The sequence below is a fragment of the Cuculus canorus genome, chromosome 2, assembly GCF_017976375.1.
Source record: "Cuculus canorus isolate bCucCan1 chromosome 2, bCucCan1.pri, whole genome shotgun sequence".
Taxonomy (NCBI): Eukaryota; Metazoa; Chordata; class Aves; order Cuculiformes; family Cuculidae; genus Cuculus; species Cuculus canorus.
Genome location: NC_071402.1, coordinates 143323925 through 143342804, shown reverse-complemented (window position 1 = coordinate 143342804; position 18880 = coordinate 143323925). Strand labels below are relative to the sequence as shown.

Genomic DNA, 18880 nt, shown 5'->3' with positions numbered 1-18880 from the left:
AAGAGCGCGGAGCCCCGGCGGGCAGAGGGCGGCCCGGGGGAGCCGCAGCCGCCGCCGCCGCGCCCATGGCGGAGCCGCCGCGCCCCGCGCGCCGCCGCTCGTGCCGCGACACGGACTGCGCGGAGCGGCCGCTGCGGCGGCTCTTCGAGGCGCTGGGCGGCGTCGTGGCCGCGCGGCCCTGGCCCTTCGCGCTGGCGCCGCTGCTGCTGTCGGCCGGGCTGGGCGCCGGGTTCCTGCTGCTGCCGCGGCGGCAGGCGAGCGACATCGAGGCGCAGTTCACGCCGGCGCGGGGCCCCGCCAAGGCCGAGCGCGCCTTCGTGATGCGCCGCTTCCCCGCCGACGGCTCGGAGCGCTTCTCCGCGCCGCGGCTGCCCACCGAGGGCGCCTACGCCGCGCTCGTCGCCGTGGCGGCGGCGGGGGGCTCGGTGCTGGCCCCGGCGGCGCGGCGGGACGCGCTGCGCCTGGACGAGGCGGTGCTCGCCCGCGGCTACGAGCGGCTCTGCGCCCGCAACGGCGGCGCCTGCGTCCCCGCCAACCCGGTGCTGCCGCTGCTGCGCGACGCGGCCGCCCTGGAGAGCCTCGCCTTCCCCGTGCACGGCCGCGAGTTCCTCGGCGCCGCGCTGGGCGGCGTGCGCACGGGCGCGGGCGGGCGGGTGCTGGCGGCGCGGGCGCTGAAGCTGCTCTATTACCTGCGGGAGGACGGCCCCGCGGCGGCCGAGAGCCGGCGGTGGCTGCGGAGCTTCGTGCGGGACGTCCCGGCGGAGCTGGCGGAGCTGCAGCTCGACTCCCTGCAGGTGACGCGGGGAGCGACGCGGGAGCCGGGGCGCTTCGGCCTGTGCTCTGCGGCTTTGCTTGGGCAGGAGCGGAGGCGCCTCGGCTTTGCTTGGGACAGAGGACGAGCGCTTCATCTTCCCTTGGAAAAGTGCGGGGGCGCCAAGTTTTTGCTTGGGAACGAGCATCTCAACTTATACTCTTCACCTTTCCTTGGGAAAGAGCGGAGGTGCCTTGTCTTTGCTTGGGAAAGAGCAGAAGTGCCTCATCTTTTACTCTTCATCTTTGCTTGGGAGAGAGCAGAGGCGTTTCACCTTTCCTTGGGGAAGAGCAAAAGAGTGGAGGCGCTTCACTTTTTCATCTTTGCTTGGGAAAGAGAGGAGGTGCCCCGTCCTTTATGCTTCACATTTGCTTGGGAAAGAGTGGAGGCACTTCACCTATCCTTGGAAAAGAGTGGAAGCGCCTCATCTTTTATTCTTCACCTTTCCTTGGAGAAGAACAGAGGGGATTCACCATCCCTTGGGAAAAAGTGGAACTGCCTCACCTCTTCACCTTGCCTTGGAAAAGAGTGGAAGCGCTTCATCTTTCCTTTCCCTCTTGTTTTAACCACAGGTGTCGTACTTTACCTCACTGTCCCGACAAGAGGAGTTTGATGGGAATACCAAGAGTGTGATCCCGCTTTTCTCCATAACTTATTTCTTGACAATAACCTTTTCAATCGTCTCCTGCCTAAGGTAACATGCCTCCTAAGCTGTGGGTGGATGAGAAGACACCTCCACTCTGCTTTACCTTGCCTAAACTGGTTTCTGCGCTTGTCTGGGGAAGTCCTTATTGCAGCTGCAGACTTTGTGTACTAAGAGGCCGCATCAGTTTCTTTGCTGATTTTCTCCTCCTCGTGTGCATTTCCCAGCTGCTTCAGGGGTTCATGACAAGCACCAGGAGAATACCTGAACACATGTTCAGTTCAGACATGCACAGCTCGAGTGCCAGTACACCTTGCCAAAGTAAATGTTTTTAGTTATGAAGGGGTTCTGCTTTCCCCTCTGCGGGAAGGGGCCACAAGCGGGATTGGGACAGCCTGGCAGTGGCAGAATTCTGCACAGGCACCTCTCTTGAACAAAATTTCCCAGCTCCCCTGTGCATGCCCAGTGGAGACATTCACCAAAAAGATATGTACAAATGAAACAGAAAAGATAGATCTTGAGGGAGGGAAGGATGAGGGGTGCTATTGCTAAGGTTATTCTGCTACCTTCATGCTTCATTGGTAGCGTCTATCCCCATCCTGCCTGCAAGACACTAATTCTTTGTGAGGATCAGTTTCAAAAGGAAAGGAAGCAGGGAGGGGGGAGTAGCTGTAGCTCCATAGGTCACTGTATGTCTGGGGATGGCTTTAGCTGTTCTGTTTGGTCATAGAATCTGAGCCTTACCTGCTGCCCACAAAGCACTTTGCTTGCCCTTTCCTTGTGCTGGTGGAAGCTGAACCGTTGAACATCTGACAAACATACGACACTGGTTTTGTGCTGTGCTTGAGAAGTAAGGTTCTGCTCAGAGGGTGGGCTTTTATTACTTTAGTGCTTGCATCCAATACTATGTCTATGAGGGTATACAGTTTCTGGATATCAGCTGCCCCACGTCCCGTGGTTTGTGAGCACAGACAAATCAAGGACAGTTCCACCAACATGCACTTCTTGCCTTGGAAGTGAGAGATTTCTCTTCAGGTTCAGAAGTGGTCTACAGCCTGGAAAACGTTACTGATCAGGCAAGAGGCAGTGCTTTATCGCCTCAGAGTGGTGCAAAGTCTCCCACTGGGAGGGTTTAATGGGGAATCCTTGAGCCAGTCCTTGGGGCTGTCTTGGCAAGTGGCTGGTAGCCTGTCTGCTGAGAAATCTTCTCTACACAGCACTTATAGCCTGGGAGATGCTTCCATGCTACCCTGAAGCTATAGCCAGAGCCCTTGTAAAAGAAAGAGCTTCTAAAACTTCATCATCTTTTGGGGTCCTCCTAGATCTGTCATCTCATTGGTAAAGCATACGTGTCTTCGTCTTGCCAGCTCTCTTGTTATTGATGCAAAGATTTGTACACATCTTTAATCTAATATATATCACTGACCACTAATTATATATACCTCCCATATATGTTATTCTTGTCCATTGATGACACCCGGGAGCTCTGCTTGCTGCTTTCTTCAGGACTGTTTTCCACAATGGGGCATCATTGGTATCTGTGCACTTGTCATGCCAAACGCCTTAGTGAAGTATTTGATATGTAACCAAGACATTCCTTAAAATATTTTCAGACTGGACTGTATACGAAATAATGTCTGGCTTGCATGCTGTGGAGTGGTCTCTGCCGGTTTAGCTGTATTAAGCAGCTTTGGATTGATGCTCTTCTGTGGAGTGCCGTTTGTGGTCACTGTAGCAAACGCACCATTTCTTATTCTAGGTAAGTAGAAAAAGCGAATTGATTGAGATGTGAAGACTAAAGTGAAGGTAAAACAATTTGATGATCTTTTCTGATGTGAGCATCAGATCATACACAGGTCTGTCCTGCAGTGAGAGGTGGAGACATTTGGAGTTGCAGCTTCCTCTGAGCTGCAACTCAGAGGTGGGTGAGCTGTTCAGCCCAGCATATGCGCACTGGGACTGGAGCTGGGCTCTCACAGGAGGGCGGCTTTTCCCCAAAATCAATGCCTGCTCTAATTCTGCTGCCGTAGCATGAAAATTGTAAATGAGAGGATGGTCCGGTTAGCACTTCTGGCATTGCTTGAGTGTCCCTGGTAATTTAGCCATGCTGATTAATCATTTATTGAGCTAGTGCTAATACTTGAGGTGAGCTCAACAGGGTCCTGTCACTGCACACCCCTTTATCATCCCCTGCTGTTTTCTACAGGCGTTCTATAAGCATTTACATGTCTCATTACATTTGAATAACTCTGCCTACCCCAAAATAGTTTTTTAGTACTGTTGTCTGGCATCACTGAATTTGTCAGCAATTTAAGCATGTGCAGAGCTCTTCAAAGCCATCCAACCCTTCACTGCCTGTTTTGCAGAACACTGAGAGCTCCCACTTCTCTGCTGTTAGTCAGCCTCAGGGTAGCTCAGTAGCAGCACCATGGAACACGTGTCCGGTTTGCAGTTCGTGCTGCACTAGAACTGATTTAATGCAGGCCTTGTATTACGAGGTGAATGTGGAAATTACGTTACTGTAACGTAATTTCTGTTACTGTAAGTAATTACTGTTACTGTAAGTTTTGTATCCCGTTTTCAAAGTGCAGTCTTTGATTGGATAAAATTTGGTGTGAATAAAACTTAAAACAATGAGCAAGACTGTCTGTAATTCCAAATAAGAAATCCATCTCTTTTCTTAAGATGTAACATTTCCTCTGCAGTGTAATGGCTACATAGCAAGCACTCTCATTTAGCTTTGCAACTGAGGTGATGCACCATTGGTGCAACCAGCTCCCCCAAAGCCACAAGGAAGTTTGTATCATTGCCTCATAGCTGCACAGGCTGCCTAACAGCCAATGCTGAGCTTTCCAAAAACCATGGGATAGTGGTGCTCCATATTAAGTGCTGCTTGTAAAATCCTTGTCTACTTTCCTTTTATGATAAATTCACATCATGTTTTCTTGGTCTTGGTCTCAGTCTCATGCTGAGAAAGGCACATGGAACTCCTGGGTTGATAGAGACTCTGTGTTATATTAGATGTCTAATGCAGGTGCTCCTTAGGATGTGCATAGTTTGTTTCCTGTATAAACCAAATGCATTTTGTATTTATTTTTTTTTGTTTTTCTAATGCACAGGTTCTTAATATTACTAAGACCCTTCTGTATCCTTGGGGAAGGGCTTTAAGCCAGTCTCTTCAGTTCTTTGTAAATAACTTCTGTCTTCCTTCCACTAAAGCAAACAAATCACCAATATATTAGATTAATTCCTCTTGAAGCCTGCCTGCTTTCTGGAGGCAGACTGGCTCAACGCTATGCAATATTGCATTTTCACTCGCTGCGTGATTCATCTTTGCGTGTCTACTGGCAATTACCTGTTCAGGAAGAGATAGTGACTCCATCTATTCTTCTATGCTTAGCTATCTGATTTTTGCGTACTCCTCTATCCACACAGCTCACTTGTAATCTACCAGGACAGCAGATATTACATGCTTGTCAGAGATGGACTAGGTGGGCTCAGTCGCTCAGCAGGATAGAGTGAGGGATAAACAACCCATCAGGTTACCACAAGTTTCTGAAATGTAATAAATTCAGCTACACACAAAGGATCTGTTTCCCTGTATCTGTTTTAACTTGCAGCACCACTAAAGCAATGTTAGTAGCCTAACTTTCTTTTCAAAATGTTATGCAGACTTAAATGGGATTCATCTAGCACGGTTGTGGGATGTTAGTGGAAGCTGCCATTTGCACTGCAGCATTAACTCTTTCTCCTCCTGCAGGAGTTGGTGTTGATGACATGTTCATCATGATTGCTTGCTGGGAACAAAGTTTAAGAAAAAAAGAGAAATCCGATGTTAAATCTCTGCTGGCCGAGACTTACGCAGAAGCAGCACTTTCTGTGACCATCACCACCCTCACAGATGTTTTGGCCTTCTTCATTGGCACCTGGACTGCTTTTCCATCCGTGAGATCATTTTGCCTCTACACAGGCACTGCTTTTGTCTTCTGCTATTTATATACCCTGACCTTCTTTGGGGCAATTATGGTGTTAAATCATAAAAGGGAGCAAGGAAAGCGACACTGGCTGACTTGCATGCCTGTGGGAGTCGATGAAGGTCAGGCTGACAAGTCCTGCTTGTACAATGCTTGCTGTGTCGGCAACTGTTCTAGGCAGTCACCTCAGCCAGAAAGCGAACATCCTATGAGCATATTCTTTAAGAAGTATTATGGCCCTTTCTTAACAAATAAATGGGTCAAGCTCCTTGTGGTGGTGCTGTATGGGGCATACTTGGGGGGCAGTATTTATGGATGCACTCAGATCAGGGAAGGCATCGATCTTCGAAATCTGGCAAGTGATGACTCTTACGTTATTAAATACTATGATGACGATGACACATACTTCTCAGAATATGGACCCAGGGTCATGGTTATCATTACGGAAAGTGTAGATTACTGGAATGAGACCGTTCGTCTTGGCATTGAGAACTGCATGCAGAATTTAGAGGGCATTTACTATGTGGATAAGAACTTCACAGAATCATGGCTGAGAGTATACACACAACTTGGTGAAAGTGGTTCAATAAATATAAGCAATAAGACTCTTTTCATCAATAACTTGCCTGCGCTGTTCCAGGTTGTTCCCAATTTTGAGTGGGACATTAACAAGACTGAGAATGAAATAGAAGCTTCACGTTTCTTCATCCAGACAGTGAACGTGAGCTCAGCCGTTGATGAGAAGAATCTTCTCAATCAGTTAAGAGAGACAGCCAGGCAGTGCAGTATTCCACTAATGGTGTACCACCCTGCTTTCATCTACTACGATCAGTACCTGGTGATTGTGCAGAACACCATTCAGAATGTTGTCGTTGCTGCCGGGGCAATGCTCATCATCTCCCTGTTGCTAATTCCCAACCCATTGTGTTCCTTGTGGGTGACTTTTGCCATAGCTTCTGTTATAGTTGGTGTTGCTGGTTTCATGACCTTTTGGATGGTCAATCTTGATTCCATATCCATGATCAACCTGGTCATTTGTATAGGGTTTTCGGTCGATTTTTCTGCTCATATTTCCTACGCCTTCGTGACGAGTGGAGAGTCATCAGGCAATAAAAGGGCAATTGAAGCTCTGTCCCTGCTAGGTTACCCAGTATTACAAGGTGCAGTTTCTACTATACTAGGAGTAGTTGTCCTGGCTGCAGCAAAAGCCTACATCTTCAGGACATTTTTCAAGATCATGTTCCTTGTTATTTTGTTTGGGGCTCTTCACGGTCTTGTTTTTCTTCCAGTGCTTTTAACTTTTTTTGGGAACTTTGGCACATCACCCCACAGTACAAAACCCAATGACAGATCACCCCACAATACCCAGTCTACAAACCTAGAGCTTGGGTTTAGAAATGACAAAGACTGTCTGTGACTAAGTTGAATGTGAAATATCATGTATTTATTGTATGTAGAATAGAATGCAGTGACATTCAGGAAATATAAGTAATTATGATCATGAAGGACAGCAAAATAAGTACAACCAGGTAGCAAAGGCTACAGAAAAGCCAGGCAATAAAAATAACACAAGAATAAATGAAAACGCACGGGATAGATTTTGCCTTCCTTATTTCTGTGTGTGTCTGTCTATAATACATTAATGTTTTTAAGTTTTTTTTTTATTACTTGTTTACTGAATGTATTAAAATTATTATAAAAACTGACTGCTGCACCAGTTTAATGTCTTATGTTAGAGGTTTGTCAAGCAATGTCATAAGCCTTCTGGAGACGAACTCTGCTTTGCCTCCTGATGCAGCACAAGAAACTCTTAGGGAAGACAAACTATCTGACATTCTGTGTTCAAATCCTTCTTTTCTTGTGTCTTGTTTTCTCACTAAGATTAAATATTGTGTAGCTTTAAGAAGATTGTTTGTAGCTTCTGTTGGTTGCAGTCTGGGAAGGGATATGCTGCAGGTGATTGAACTTGCGTGGGTACCCTGAGTAAGCACCGCAGAAGATACTGTGCCATGGTATGACAGGGCAATGAGTTGCTAGAGAATATCATGCCATGATTGAGGGCCACACGAAGAAACAACTCAGGTTAAAGCTGGTCAGTCCTAAAAACATAAACCCATAAACACTATTGCGTTCATCACTGACAACCTATCCTATGACACATTGATAGAGTTGATAGATCTTTCAGTGAAGAAACAAGAAGGCATGAAAACAATTACAGTGGTCCCAAGGAGGTTGGAATGAGAAAAACCTACCATGGGAATTTTTATGAGGGACTTGTGGGAGCGGTGTTGACATTTTCAGTAAGGTATAAATATGAGCTTGTAACAATAAACTAGGTCTTAGCTTGAAACAAAAGCTGAGTCTGTGCATGTTAATGTGCCATGAATGGTGCCCGATTTAGGGTCCGAACAGAGGCTCGCAGTCCATGGCGTACATGGTGGAACTATCGGAGAGGCTGAAACAAAGCCCAGGATGCACCCGTAGACACCTGCCCGCTGGACAGAAGGTGAGCTGCTGGTAAGGTGATGGGAGACGATAATCCAGGAACAGAAAGATGTAATAGATTTATTTGAACGTATTTTAAGGAAACAAAACAGAACGCTAGAAATTAATGACCTTAAAGCCTTCTTCTGCCGTTTGCTCAGCATTCGACCAAGAAACTTGGAGTTCAATTATGGGATCAAGCACCTCGGTCAGACCAAACGGCTGGTGCATTGCTTGGTCCCTGCTGGGCTGTTTCTGAAGCGCTAAAGTGCATGTCGGCTCCACAGAGCTCAGCGAGGCTTTGGAACGAGTGCGGGACCATCAGCACCTGCACTGACTCCCCAACGCTCTAAACTGGCTGTGCTTGCCCCTGCCCTCCCAAAGGGGGACGCCGACAACCTTTGATCGGGGTCCCACGGACTCCGAGGAGGAGCCCGATCTATCCCCACCCTGTCCCGCAGACGGGTCAGGTCAGGAGGGAGGTGCAGCGGCGGGGGGAGGTTGAACTGCTACAAGCTTTTCCTGTGATTTATTGCGGTCCTTACACCGGTCCTTGCTGGGAACCAGTTAATTATGAAGCGATAAAGGAGATTCGAAAAGCTGTAAAAGAGAAGGTACGAACTGCTCTGCCACAGCAGTTGAGTTACAGCAGTGAAGGGCCCCTTAGGAAGCGGACTTCGGGCACTGGTTATTGGACGATCATCTGTCACAAAGCAAGGATTGTTTGTTTTACCGGCATTGATTGATGCCGACTTTACAGGAACAATTCGAGTAATGGCTTGGACCTCTCTGCCTCCTTGCTTTATACCAAAGGGCACTAGAATTGCTCACTTGATTTGTTTTCAAGCAATTGTACCCCATGCAGCAAATCACATATGGAGAGACGGAGGCTTTGGCTCGACTGACCAACCCATGATTCTAGGGACTCAGAAACTGCAAAAATCACGGCCGAGGTTAATCTGCAAAGTACGACACTCACAGAGCAACAAAGAACAATGTTTTTTACTGGTATTATAGACAGCGGAGCTGATGGAACAGTTTTTTCTTTAACAGAATGGCCGACAGCTTGGCCATTGACTGAACCACCTACTGTTCTGATGAAAGTAGGGGGAGGGACCAGCCCACAACAAAGTTTACACTCTGTAATCATATATAGACCCGAAGGTCGTGTGGCAAGTGTCAAACCACACATTGTGTCACTTCCCACTGTCTTATGGGTAGAGACTGTGCAGCACAATGGGGTCTGACTTTGAGAACCCATTTCTAATGGGGGCCACTGCAAGGCAGACTACCCTTCCTCTTACCTGGACCACAGATGAGCCAATTTGGGTGGAACAGTGTCCCCTCAGCAACGAGAAACTGCATCACCTTAAAGCTTTGGTGCCAGAACAATTACAAGCTGGACACATTGTACCAACTACCAGCTCGTAGAACATGCCTGTGTTTGTAATATAGAAGAAAAGCGGAAAATGGCATTTATTACAAGATTTGCAAAAACATAAATTCGATTATTGAGCCTATGGGAGCATTGCAACCAGGAGTGCCCTCACCCACAACGTTACCTCAAAACCGGGACTTAACCATTATAGATTTGAAAGACTGTTTTTTTTACCATTCCATTACATCCAAAGGATGCAATCTATTTTGCTTTTTCTATTCCCTCTATTAATAGGGCAGAACTAAGCCAACAGTATCACTGGACTGTATTGCTGCAAGGCATGTGTAACAGTCCAACAATTTGTCAGTGGTTCGTAGCAAAAGCTTTATCAGTGGTTCGTAGCAAAAGCTTTATCACCAGTTCGTGAATTATATCCTCAAGCCCTGATTTATCATTATATGGATGATATTTTTGTTGCAGCCTCAACATCAGAACTGATGGCTAAAGCTGTAGCAGCTGTAACAGTGGCTGTTACCCAAGTAGGCTTTTGTGTCGCACCAGAAAAAAAAAAAAACAAAATCCCTCCATGGAAATATTTGGGACAGAAAATTCAACAAACCATTCAACCACAGCAAGTTAAACTTTTATATTCTGTAAAGATATTGAACGATGTGCAGAAATTGTTAGGAGTCATAAATTTGGTGCGCCCCTTGTTAGGCATCACTATAGAAGAATTCTTTGTTTATGTTGTTAAAAGGAGATTCAGATTTAACCTCTCCCAGGCAATTAGACAAAGATTCTTTGGTTGCATTGGACAAGGTCACTAAAAAGCTTAGTCAAAACCAAACATTTCATGAACGTTTAAAAACCCCAATTGAATTGTATATTATTTCAGCCAAATTCCAACCATTTGGAGTTTTAGCCCATGGGTAGAAGGTATGTCTGACAAATTTAGACCTTTAGAATGGATATTTGTACCACATCAATTCTCTAAACCAATAACAACTCTGCATGAAATGTTAGCTATGTTAATTCAAAAAGGTCACAATCTTTTACTGGAATTGGATAGGACAGATCACATGTCTTCCAATGACTCAACAACAAGTAGACCAGCTTTTGCTACATTCTTTATCTATACAAATTGCATTAGCAGACTTTAAAGGAAAAATCAGCATCCATTATCCTCCAAGTCCCCTTTCGAATCTGTTTGAGTGTATGAGCCTAATTCCTACCACGAAATCAAGTCATATCCCTCTTAAGGAGGCGTTGACACTTTTTACAGATGGATCAGGGAAAACTGGGAAATCAATGATTGATTGGAGGACTGAACAAGGCATGTGGAAATCGTTCATTGTGTCAGGAACACCTCAGATTGCGGCATTGGCTGCAGTTGTTAGATATTTTAAGCTGTTTTCACAGTCCATAAACCTTGTTACCAATTCTGCCTATGTTGTTGGCATTGTTTCAAGCTTGGAGAATGCCTATTTAAAGTATGCAGACAATGGACAGTTATATGCTTTATTAAAGGAACTTAAATACCTGTTGGAGAATTGACATGAACCTTATTTTATAATGCATGTGCGTTCTCATACAAATTTACCAGGATATTCGGTTTAAGGCAATTGCCGAGCTGATACTCTGGCAGCCGCTGCAATCATTCCAGATACATTACAACAAGCACGTATGTCACATGCTTTCTATCATCAAGGTAATATTTAAGAAAATGTTTCAGTTAACACATGAGCAAGCTCAACAAATTGTACAGATATGCCTGGATTGTCAACTGGTCTCGAACACTATTTTTGATGGCATAAATCTTCATGGATTAGGTCCACTTGAAATATGGCAAACTGATGTAACACACATTCCCAAGTTTGGATGTCTAAAATATGTACATGTGTCGATTGACACCTTTTCTACCTGCATTGTTTCTTCTGCACACACGGGAGAATGGGCAAAAGATGTAAAAAAAAAAAAGCATTTGTTATATGCGATTGCTGTTTTCGGAGTGCCAAAAATAGTAAAAATGGACAGTGGCCCAGGATATGTTTCTAATATAACAAAATCCTTTTTTCAACAATGGGGAAACATACATCTCACAGGCATTCCTCACTCGTTAACAGAGCAAGCCATAGTTGAACGAGTTCATGGTACGTTAAAAAATATGTTGTTAAAACAAAAAAGGGGAAGCCTAGGATACTCCCCTCAAGAGAGACTATCAAAAGCTATGTATGTTATTTTTAAATATTTTTTTAATTGTTGCCAAGAAAACATTTCCCCTTTTTATCACAAAATCAGATGATAACAGGAGTAAAGCTAAAGTAATGATATGTAGCCTAGAAACAAGACAATGGGAAGGTCCATGGCCATTAATAACATAGGGGCCAGGGTATGTTTGTGTCTCTACAGATCATGGACCATGATGCAAGATGTGTATGACCTGCACTGCAATAATTGTGGGAATTTTGTGTTGTACAACCACCATTCCATGGATTCCCACACAACCCAAAGAAAACATCTGTGTAACCCAAGCCAATGCAGCAAAGCAAGATTCATTTTTTTTTGTCAGTAGCAACACCAACCAATCCATTTAGCATTTGTTTAGTAGGTTTGCTGATAGCTTATGTTCTTTATTAGCTGTGATAAAAGTAGATTTTTGTAAATATTTTAGTTATATAGGCAGAAATGTAATGCTTACACAAAATGTTAATTCTTCACTTAGTAGGTATAGAAATTATTCTATATGGTGCAATTACGTGTCTGCAAATAAATCCAAACCCAATAATATGTCCCTGCGATTACCGAGAGGATTGTTTTTTATTTGTGGAGATAGAGCATGGGCAGGTATTCCTTCTCATATTTCAGAAGGCCTATGTACATTAGGAGAATTTACATTATTAACCCCGAACACTTCTATTTCAAACCACACTTTGGTTCACCATCATTCAAACAAAAGCCACACGAGCAGCTTTATTTAGTCTTTTGATGAACTTATTCAGAATCTATACATAAAAGTATTAACACTAACAGATTTAACAGAAAAATTGCAAACACAGAATGAATGGAATCCATTTGTAGGACTTTTTGCTGGATTTGGAGCTTGGATTAAAAGATTAGTTATGATAGGTTTTAAGATTTTACTTGGGTTTTTTTTAGTATATTGATTTGTGTGGGGAGCCGGGTGGGGCAAAGCGGCCCCACGCGGAGCGGGCGGAGGGGCGGGGGGTGGAGGCCTCTTCTTTGGGAGGGATGGGCACAGGGAGGGGGGGAAAAGGGAAAAAGGGGAAAAAGGGAAAGGGGAAAAAGGAAAGGAAAAGGGAAAGGGAAATGGAAGAAGGGAAAGGGAGGGGGGAAGGAAAAAAGGAAAAAAGGGAAAAAAGGGGAAGGGAAATGGAAGAAGGGAAAGGGAGGGGGGAAGGAAAAAAGGGAAAAACAGGGAAGGGCAAGGAAAAGGGGAAGGGGAAAAGGGAAGGAGAGAAAAAGAGAAAGGGGAAAAAGGTAAAGGGGAAAAAGGGAAGAAAGGGAAAGAGAGAGAGGGAAAAATGGAAAGGGGAGAAAGGGAAGAAAGGGAAACAGAAAGAGGGAAAGGGAACAGGACAAGGAAAAAAGCGAAAGGGAACAGGACAAGGAAAAGAGGGGAAGGGAAAAAAAAGGGGAAGGGAAAAAAGGGGAAGGGAAAAAAGGGAAAGAGAAAGGGGTAAATGGAAAAAGGGAAGGGAAAGGGAAAGAAGGGACTCCTGGCCACACAGCTGTGACAACTGCCCACAGATTTGCAGGCAAGTGGGCTGGAGGTTGGAGGAGGTTTAGGATGGCACACAACACAAACTGCTTCATTCATCTCTCTCCCCCTTCTCCCAGACTCAGCCTTTTGTTGCATTTGGAACATTTCATTCTGTAGGGTTTGTCCTTTTTAATGGAATTTGGCCAAATACATTTCAGACAGATCAGCCTCAGCTGCAAAGCATGTTTGAAGAGTTTGCCTTTCCTTGCAAGACAGTACAGAACCATGCAGGAATTAAAATTGTGCAGGGCCACGGGGAATACGTGAATCCCAGGGCTGCCAGAGTGATTTTCCTGGAGGAGTCTGGGCAGTTTTACTGAGGACAGCTCAGCAGAAAGTGTGATAATTACCAGCTAGTGTCCAGGAGATCTCCCCAGGGACTGAGGGAATCCTCACAGGTGGAAGGGAAGATGTGCATGGTTGAACACATCACATATTGCTCCTTTTTTATTCACTGGAGAGAAAGAAGAGTTTTAGCTTCAAGCCCTCTGCCTGTTTCTGTATGGCTACTCTGGTTCTGGTTAGTTGCCACAGAAGATCCTATCTCTGCCTTGACAGGAAGGGAATCTGGAAAGTAGGTTCACATGCAGCTACCTGAGTTCTTAGTCAAATGAATCCATCAGGCTCGGGCAAATCTTACTCGGGTGAGATCCAGATTGAAATCCATCATTTAAGCTGGTTTAGTATACACTGAGATGCTGATTGAGTCTCTATTGACCCTTCAGCCCTCACTGCCTGATCTTCCAAGCTCTCTGTGTGTTCCTGTACTCGTAGGCTCAGCTGTGGTGGGTACCTGGTAACAGCCTGGGAAAGCCCAAGGGCCAGGGTGCTGTCTGTGGGGTTTGTCCCTGCTACCATGCACCCCACATCAGCCTGTTTTTCACAAACTGACCCCTGAGCTCATTTTATGTGTCCCAAGTCCCACTCCTCCTCACCTTCCTGCAGCACAAACGCTCTCCCCTCATCAGGAGCAGCCATCTGGAAAGCCTGTCTGACACCTGAAGACACTCTGTCATCCAAAAAAAAGGTAATATTTCCGTGAAAATTGGAAGATGGCATACCCTGACAAGAAGCACTGATGATGATGGGATGTCTAACACAAATTCACATTCCAAGAGACAGTTACAGTGAAGCTGAAGAAAACCTGAAAGATTGTGTCTGCAAATACAGGCACCCCAACCAGATCCCCACAAAGGCTGCACAAGGCCTTGCAAAGGAAGGACATGGCATCTCTCATGGCTGCAGGCAAACCAGAAAGCCAGCATTAGAAGCCTGTCTCCCAAAACCTTTTTGAACCTTTCCAGTTTTATCCAGATCGCAAAGATAACCTGTGAAGAAAGATCTGCTAGCGATTCTGAACGTTGTCACAGGGAACTGAGGAGGCGAGTGAGGGGAGGTGAGGCAGGGCAAAGGTGCACAGGCTTTGGCCCAGAAGATGCAAGGCAAGAAGCATGGAAGAGTTGTTGGCTCTGGTTATGTCCTGGACTAAAGCAGCCCACTGTGCACAAATGCCTTTCCCAGGCTGGCTTACAGACACGCTGAAGTTCTTAGACTTACGAATTGTGACCAAATACTGAGTTAAGAATGACCTTGCAGGGATAAGTATGTTTTATGTCAGGACTTTGTCTTTGTCTCCTGCAGCCCATTGCTTAAGTCCTGTGGAGAAGGGAGGAACACCGGAAGAGACTCAGGAAACGGAGTGACCTTGGAGGCACTCATGGGGCAGGGATGAAGAATTTGAGGGTTCAGAGACTGAAAGAGAGCACCCCACTGCAGTGCTGCATGGAACTCATGAGGTCAGCAGAAAAAAAAACATTGCGTCCAGCCCTGGAGACAGGGCAGGATGGGCAGAAGGCTTCCAGTGATCCACCCTGCAGAGCTGCACAGAAAGGGTTTATTGGCCTCCAGGACTCCCGGTGGGTGGCACTGTTACTGAGAAATGGCTCTAGGACTGGGAGCTCCCGGCTGAACGGAATGGGGAAGCTTGATGACTTCAGAGTAAACACAAACCCCACTTTGTTGACCCACTCTTCCAAAGAAATGCCCAAAATACAAGTGAAGGTCCAGGCCACACCTCATTAGACTGACTGGAAAAGAAGAGGAGTGCACACCCCAATCACACCAAGTTAATCCTTGACCTAACATGTCCTATTTGCTTCTTGGCAGCAAATATGTTCACTTGTTCATATGTCCATCAAGTCCAGCTGCACTGCTTTGTGAACACTGCACGGCTTTGTGAACACTGCAAAAATGGCAGGAAGAAATAAAACTTTCAGGAGACTGATGTTGGCACTGCTACAATTTCTAGCAGTGGTCACTGTTTTCAGGTTTCCACTCTGGTCTGTAGAAGCAACCCCAACTGATCAACAGATTTTATTTTAATGCTTGGATATCCCACACCTGTTTTTTCTCTTTATTAGACAAATACAGTAATGGGATTTGAGTGGAGCAATATGTCAGTGTTTTATTTAGCGTTTGTATTTTTAAGCTACTGCCTCTGCCTTTGAGGTCCCAGAGCAATTCCTCAGCAGCAGAGATATTCCTCAGCAGCAGGAATATCCAGACAGAACATTAGGTTTTTGTGATCAAACAGGCCCTGTGACCACTGGGACACTCGGAAATGATTCAGGTAAAGAGAAAATTATGCCCAGAGGAGCTACCAGTCAGGATTACATCCGAGACCAAACAGTAGTTGCAATATTTAGTGTTAGTGCACAAGGAGGAATAGTCCTCCTTTTCTACTGAGTGTCTATTACATATTTCTTCTCTTTGAGGACGTTTTTCTACAAACTCTTGGTTTTTTCTCCTATCTCTTTGCTATTGCTTGTCTGAAAACTACAGAACATCAAGTTTTTCACACATTGCTCTGTGACCTCCTCTGCAGAAGCAGCCATCCCAGGCAGTGTTGTATCCACTTCTGTGTCTAATTTCAGTATTTTCCATGGTTTCCAGTATTTAATTGAAGCTATGAAACACAACTGGAATATTTAAAAGATGAAGACAGACGTTTCTTCTGCTGAGTGCTAAAACCAATTAAGCAATGGCAAAATTGACATTTCTACAGGCAGGTAGCTTGGCAAGTCTGAAGAGATTTCCTGTATTCAGCTGCTCAGCTGCATTTTCTGTTGTCGTTTTGAGGTATTCATTTCAAGTGCAGAAAGGAGAAATAATCCCACTGCTTCTCTACAAGGAGGAACAGCCTATATTTGCATAAACAATTTCAGACCTTGTTTCTGCTAAGCTCATGCCCATACTTTCTCAAACTCATCAGCTTCTTCTGATTTCCGTAGAGATGCTGGGAATAGGAGGTTTCACTTCCTGGTAACTCTGCCATTATTTGCAGATATTTAAGGAATGCAAATATTGAACAACCTCTTCACTGATGTCATGTACATGTCCTTAGACGCAAATTTAATTAATCCTTATTGTTTTTTAACCAGGTCACAGGGTAAGAACTCATGAAGACTGCTCAACTGATAAATGCTCACTTGATAAATAGAGCAGAAGGAGTTTTCTTGCTTGAAACTGAGCTGGGTTTGCAACCAGAGTATGGACCATCTGTTCTGATTTACTACACTAGTATTTAGAACATACAATCTATAAAATACAGCCATATTAGTCATTCAGAAAGTTCTATGAGAATTATCAAAGCTGTTTCTACCACATTGGCCTTAATTGTGGTGTTCAACAACTCTGTTGTTCCCATAAATTCCAATTACTTTTATATGTCTGAGGAGATACATGTATCAAGTTGTAAAAAACCTCAGTCTCTCACCTGGACACTATTGACTTTATGACCCAAACCAATTCTCGATCTGTATGTTGTTCCCCATGTCAAAAATTCCAAGTGGCTTACTGTGATGTATGTGAAAAATATGTGACTTGTGCAGTATATTCTTCCCATCAGAGAGTGCCCTGGGGGACTGCTGCACATTCACTTCTCATCTAAACACTAGTTAATGAGGAGCTTGTCATTAAATCAGAATCCCTTTCTGAAAAACATAACCTTGTGTTTGAAGGCCTGGGCTATTATTATTACTCACTATCCTGCTGCTGCAAAAAAATACCTTGTTGCTAATCACAGGCCAGCTTTTGTGGTTTAAAACATTAGGAGCCCTCCCTGCGCGATTTTCCTCGCATTGTTAGCTGTAAAAATTTGTTAGCTTCAGCATGTCTACTCAGTCAGCCCTTAATAAAAGGCTTCTGTTTGCTGTAATGCAGCTTCAGATAATAAACTGTAAGCAGATTTTTTTCTAAATGACATTTAAGGCAACCCAAGTCCTTGTGCACTGAAGTTATTTGTAACAAGTTTTTATGGCAAAAAAGATTTTGTATTATGTATGGTACATAGCATAGTAGGTGTGCTCGTATTGGTGTGCACACGAACAACCACTTTTAATCTTCTAAGAACTCCTTCATTTTAAAGTAGGCTCACCACTTATGATCAGCTATAATCCTATCTTGCAAACTTCTCTTTTCACAAAGAGATCTTGCTTAAAGCAATGCTGACACGGCAACTGTGGCACTGCTTTGAGTGTGGCTTCTTGATTTGGAAAAAGACCTGCAGTGTCAACAGGTTAAATGTGTATTTGAGCCATTTCCAATGCAGCAGATACATTCTGCTGAATTTGTTCTGTGTGATCCTGGCCACAGATCACACAGATAGAGAGACATGGGTATGACAAATGGACCACTTGATGGATAAAGAATTGGCTTGATTGTCACACTCAGAGTTTCGGTCAACATTTGATGTCCAAGTGGAGACCAGCGACAAGTGGCATTCTTCAGGGGTCAGTATTAGGACCAGCACTTTCAACATCTTTTTTGGAGACATTGACAGTGGTACTTAGGGCACTCTCAGCAAGTTTGCCAATGACACCAAGCTGTGTGGTTTGGGCAACACACTGAGAAGGGACGCCATCCTGAGGGACCTTGACAGGCTTGAGAAGTTCATGAAGTTCAACAAGGCCAAGTGCAAGGTCCTGCTCCTGGGTTAAGGCATTCCCATGCACAAATACAGGCTGTGCAGGGAATGGATTGAGAGCAGCAATGAGGACAAGGACTGGGGAGTGTTGGTTGATGAGAAGCCCAACATGAGCTGGTAATCTGCACTTGCAGCCCCGAAAGCCAATCGTATTCTGGGCTGCATAGAAAGAAATGTGACCAGCAGGTCGAGTGAGGTGATTCTGCCCCTCTACTCTGCTCTCATGAGACCCCTCCTGGAGTACTGCACCTCTCGCTGAGGCCTCCAATACAAGAAGAACATAGACCTGTTGTAGTGATTCCAGAGAAGGGCAACAGAAGCAATCAGAGTGATGGAACACCTCTTCTATGAAGAAAGGTAGAGAGAGCTGGCATTGTTCAGCCTAGAGAAGACTCCGTGGAGAATTTAGAGCACCACTCTACTACCCAATAAGGGCCTATGAGAAAACTGGAGAGAGACTTTCTAAAGGGCAGGTAGTGACAGGAGAAGGGGTAATGGCTTCAAAATGAAAGAGGGTAGATTTAGATTAGACATAAGGAAGAAATTCTTCACCTCAAGGTTGAAGACCCTGGAAAAGGTTGCCCAGAGAAACTGTGGATGCCCCATCCCTGGAAGTGTTCAAGGCCAAGTGGGATGGGGCTTTGAGCAATCTGGTCTAGTGTATGTGTCCTTGTCCATGGCCAGGGATTGGAACTAGAAGGTCATTAAGGTCCCTTCCAACCAAAATGTTTTTAAGATTCTATGAAACAGATGAATACCAATTTCTCTGGGATGTTATCTGAAGAAGAAAATACAGGCCGGCTTTATAAGATCCTGGGGTTTGGC

At 45.0% G+C, this 18880-nt stretch overlaps 1 protein-coding gene across 1 annotated transcript; it reads left to right on the top strand.

The window, feature by feature from the left end:
* Positions 1-11: 11 nt before the first annotated feature.
* LOC104066678 (patched domain-containing protein 3) lies at positions 12-7134 on the top strand. Its single transcript, XM_054059964.1, has 4 exons — positions 12-794; positions 1384-1505; positions 3068-3213; positions 5215-7134. Exons 1-4 carry the CDS (start codon positions 66-68, stop codon positions 6843-6845), a joined length of 2628 nt encoding a protein of 875 aa, XP_053915939.1. The 5' UTR covers positions 12-65; the 3' UTR covers positions 6846-7134.
* Positions 7135-18880: the final 11746 nt, after the last annotated feature.

What these genes read in the sequence shown, in the direction of transcription:
- LOC104066678 (XM_054059964.1), top strand. Translation starts at nt 66, where the DNA reads ATGGCGGAGCCGCCGCGCCCCGCGCGCCGCCGCTCGTGCCGCGACACG. An exon ending in TGCAGCTCGACTCCCTGCAG is followed by an intron (nt 795 to 1,383) that starts GTGACGCGGGGA and finishes TTTTAACCACAG; the next exon opens with GTGTCGTACTTTACCTCACT. An exon ending in TCAATCGTCTCCTGCCTAAG is followed by an intron (nt 1,506 to 3,067) that starts GTAACATGCCTC and finishes AAATATTTTCAG; the next exon opens with ACTGGACTGTATACGAAATA.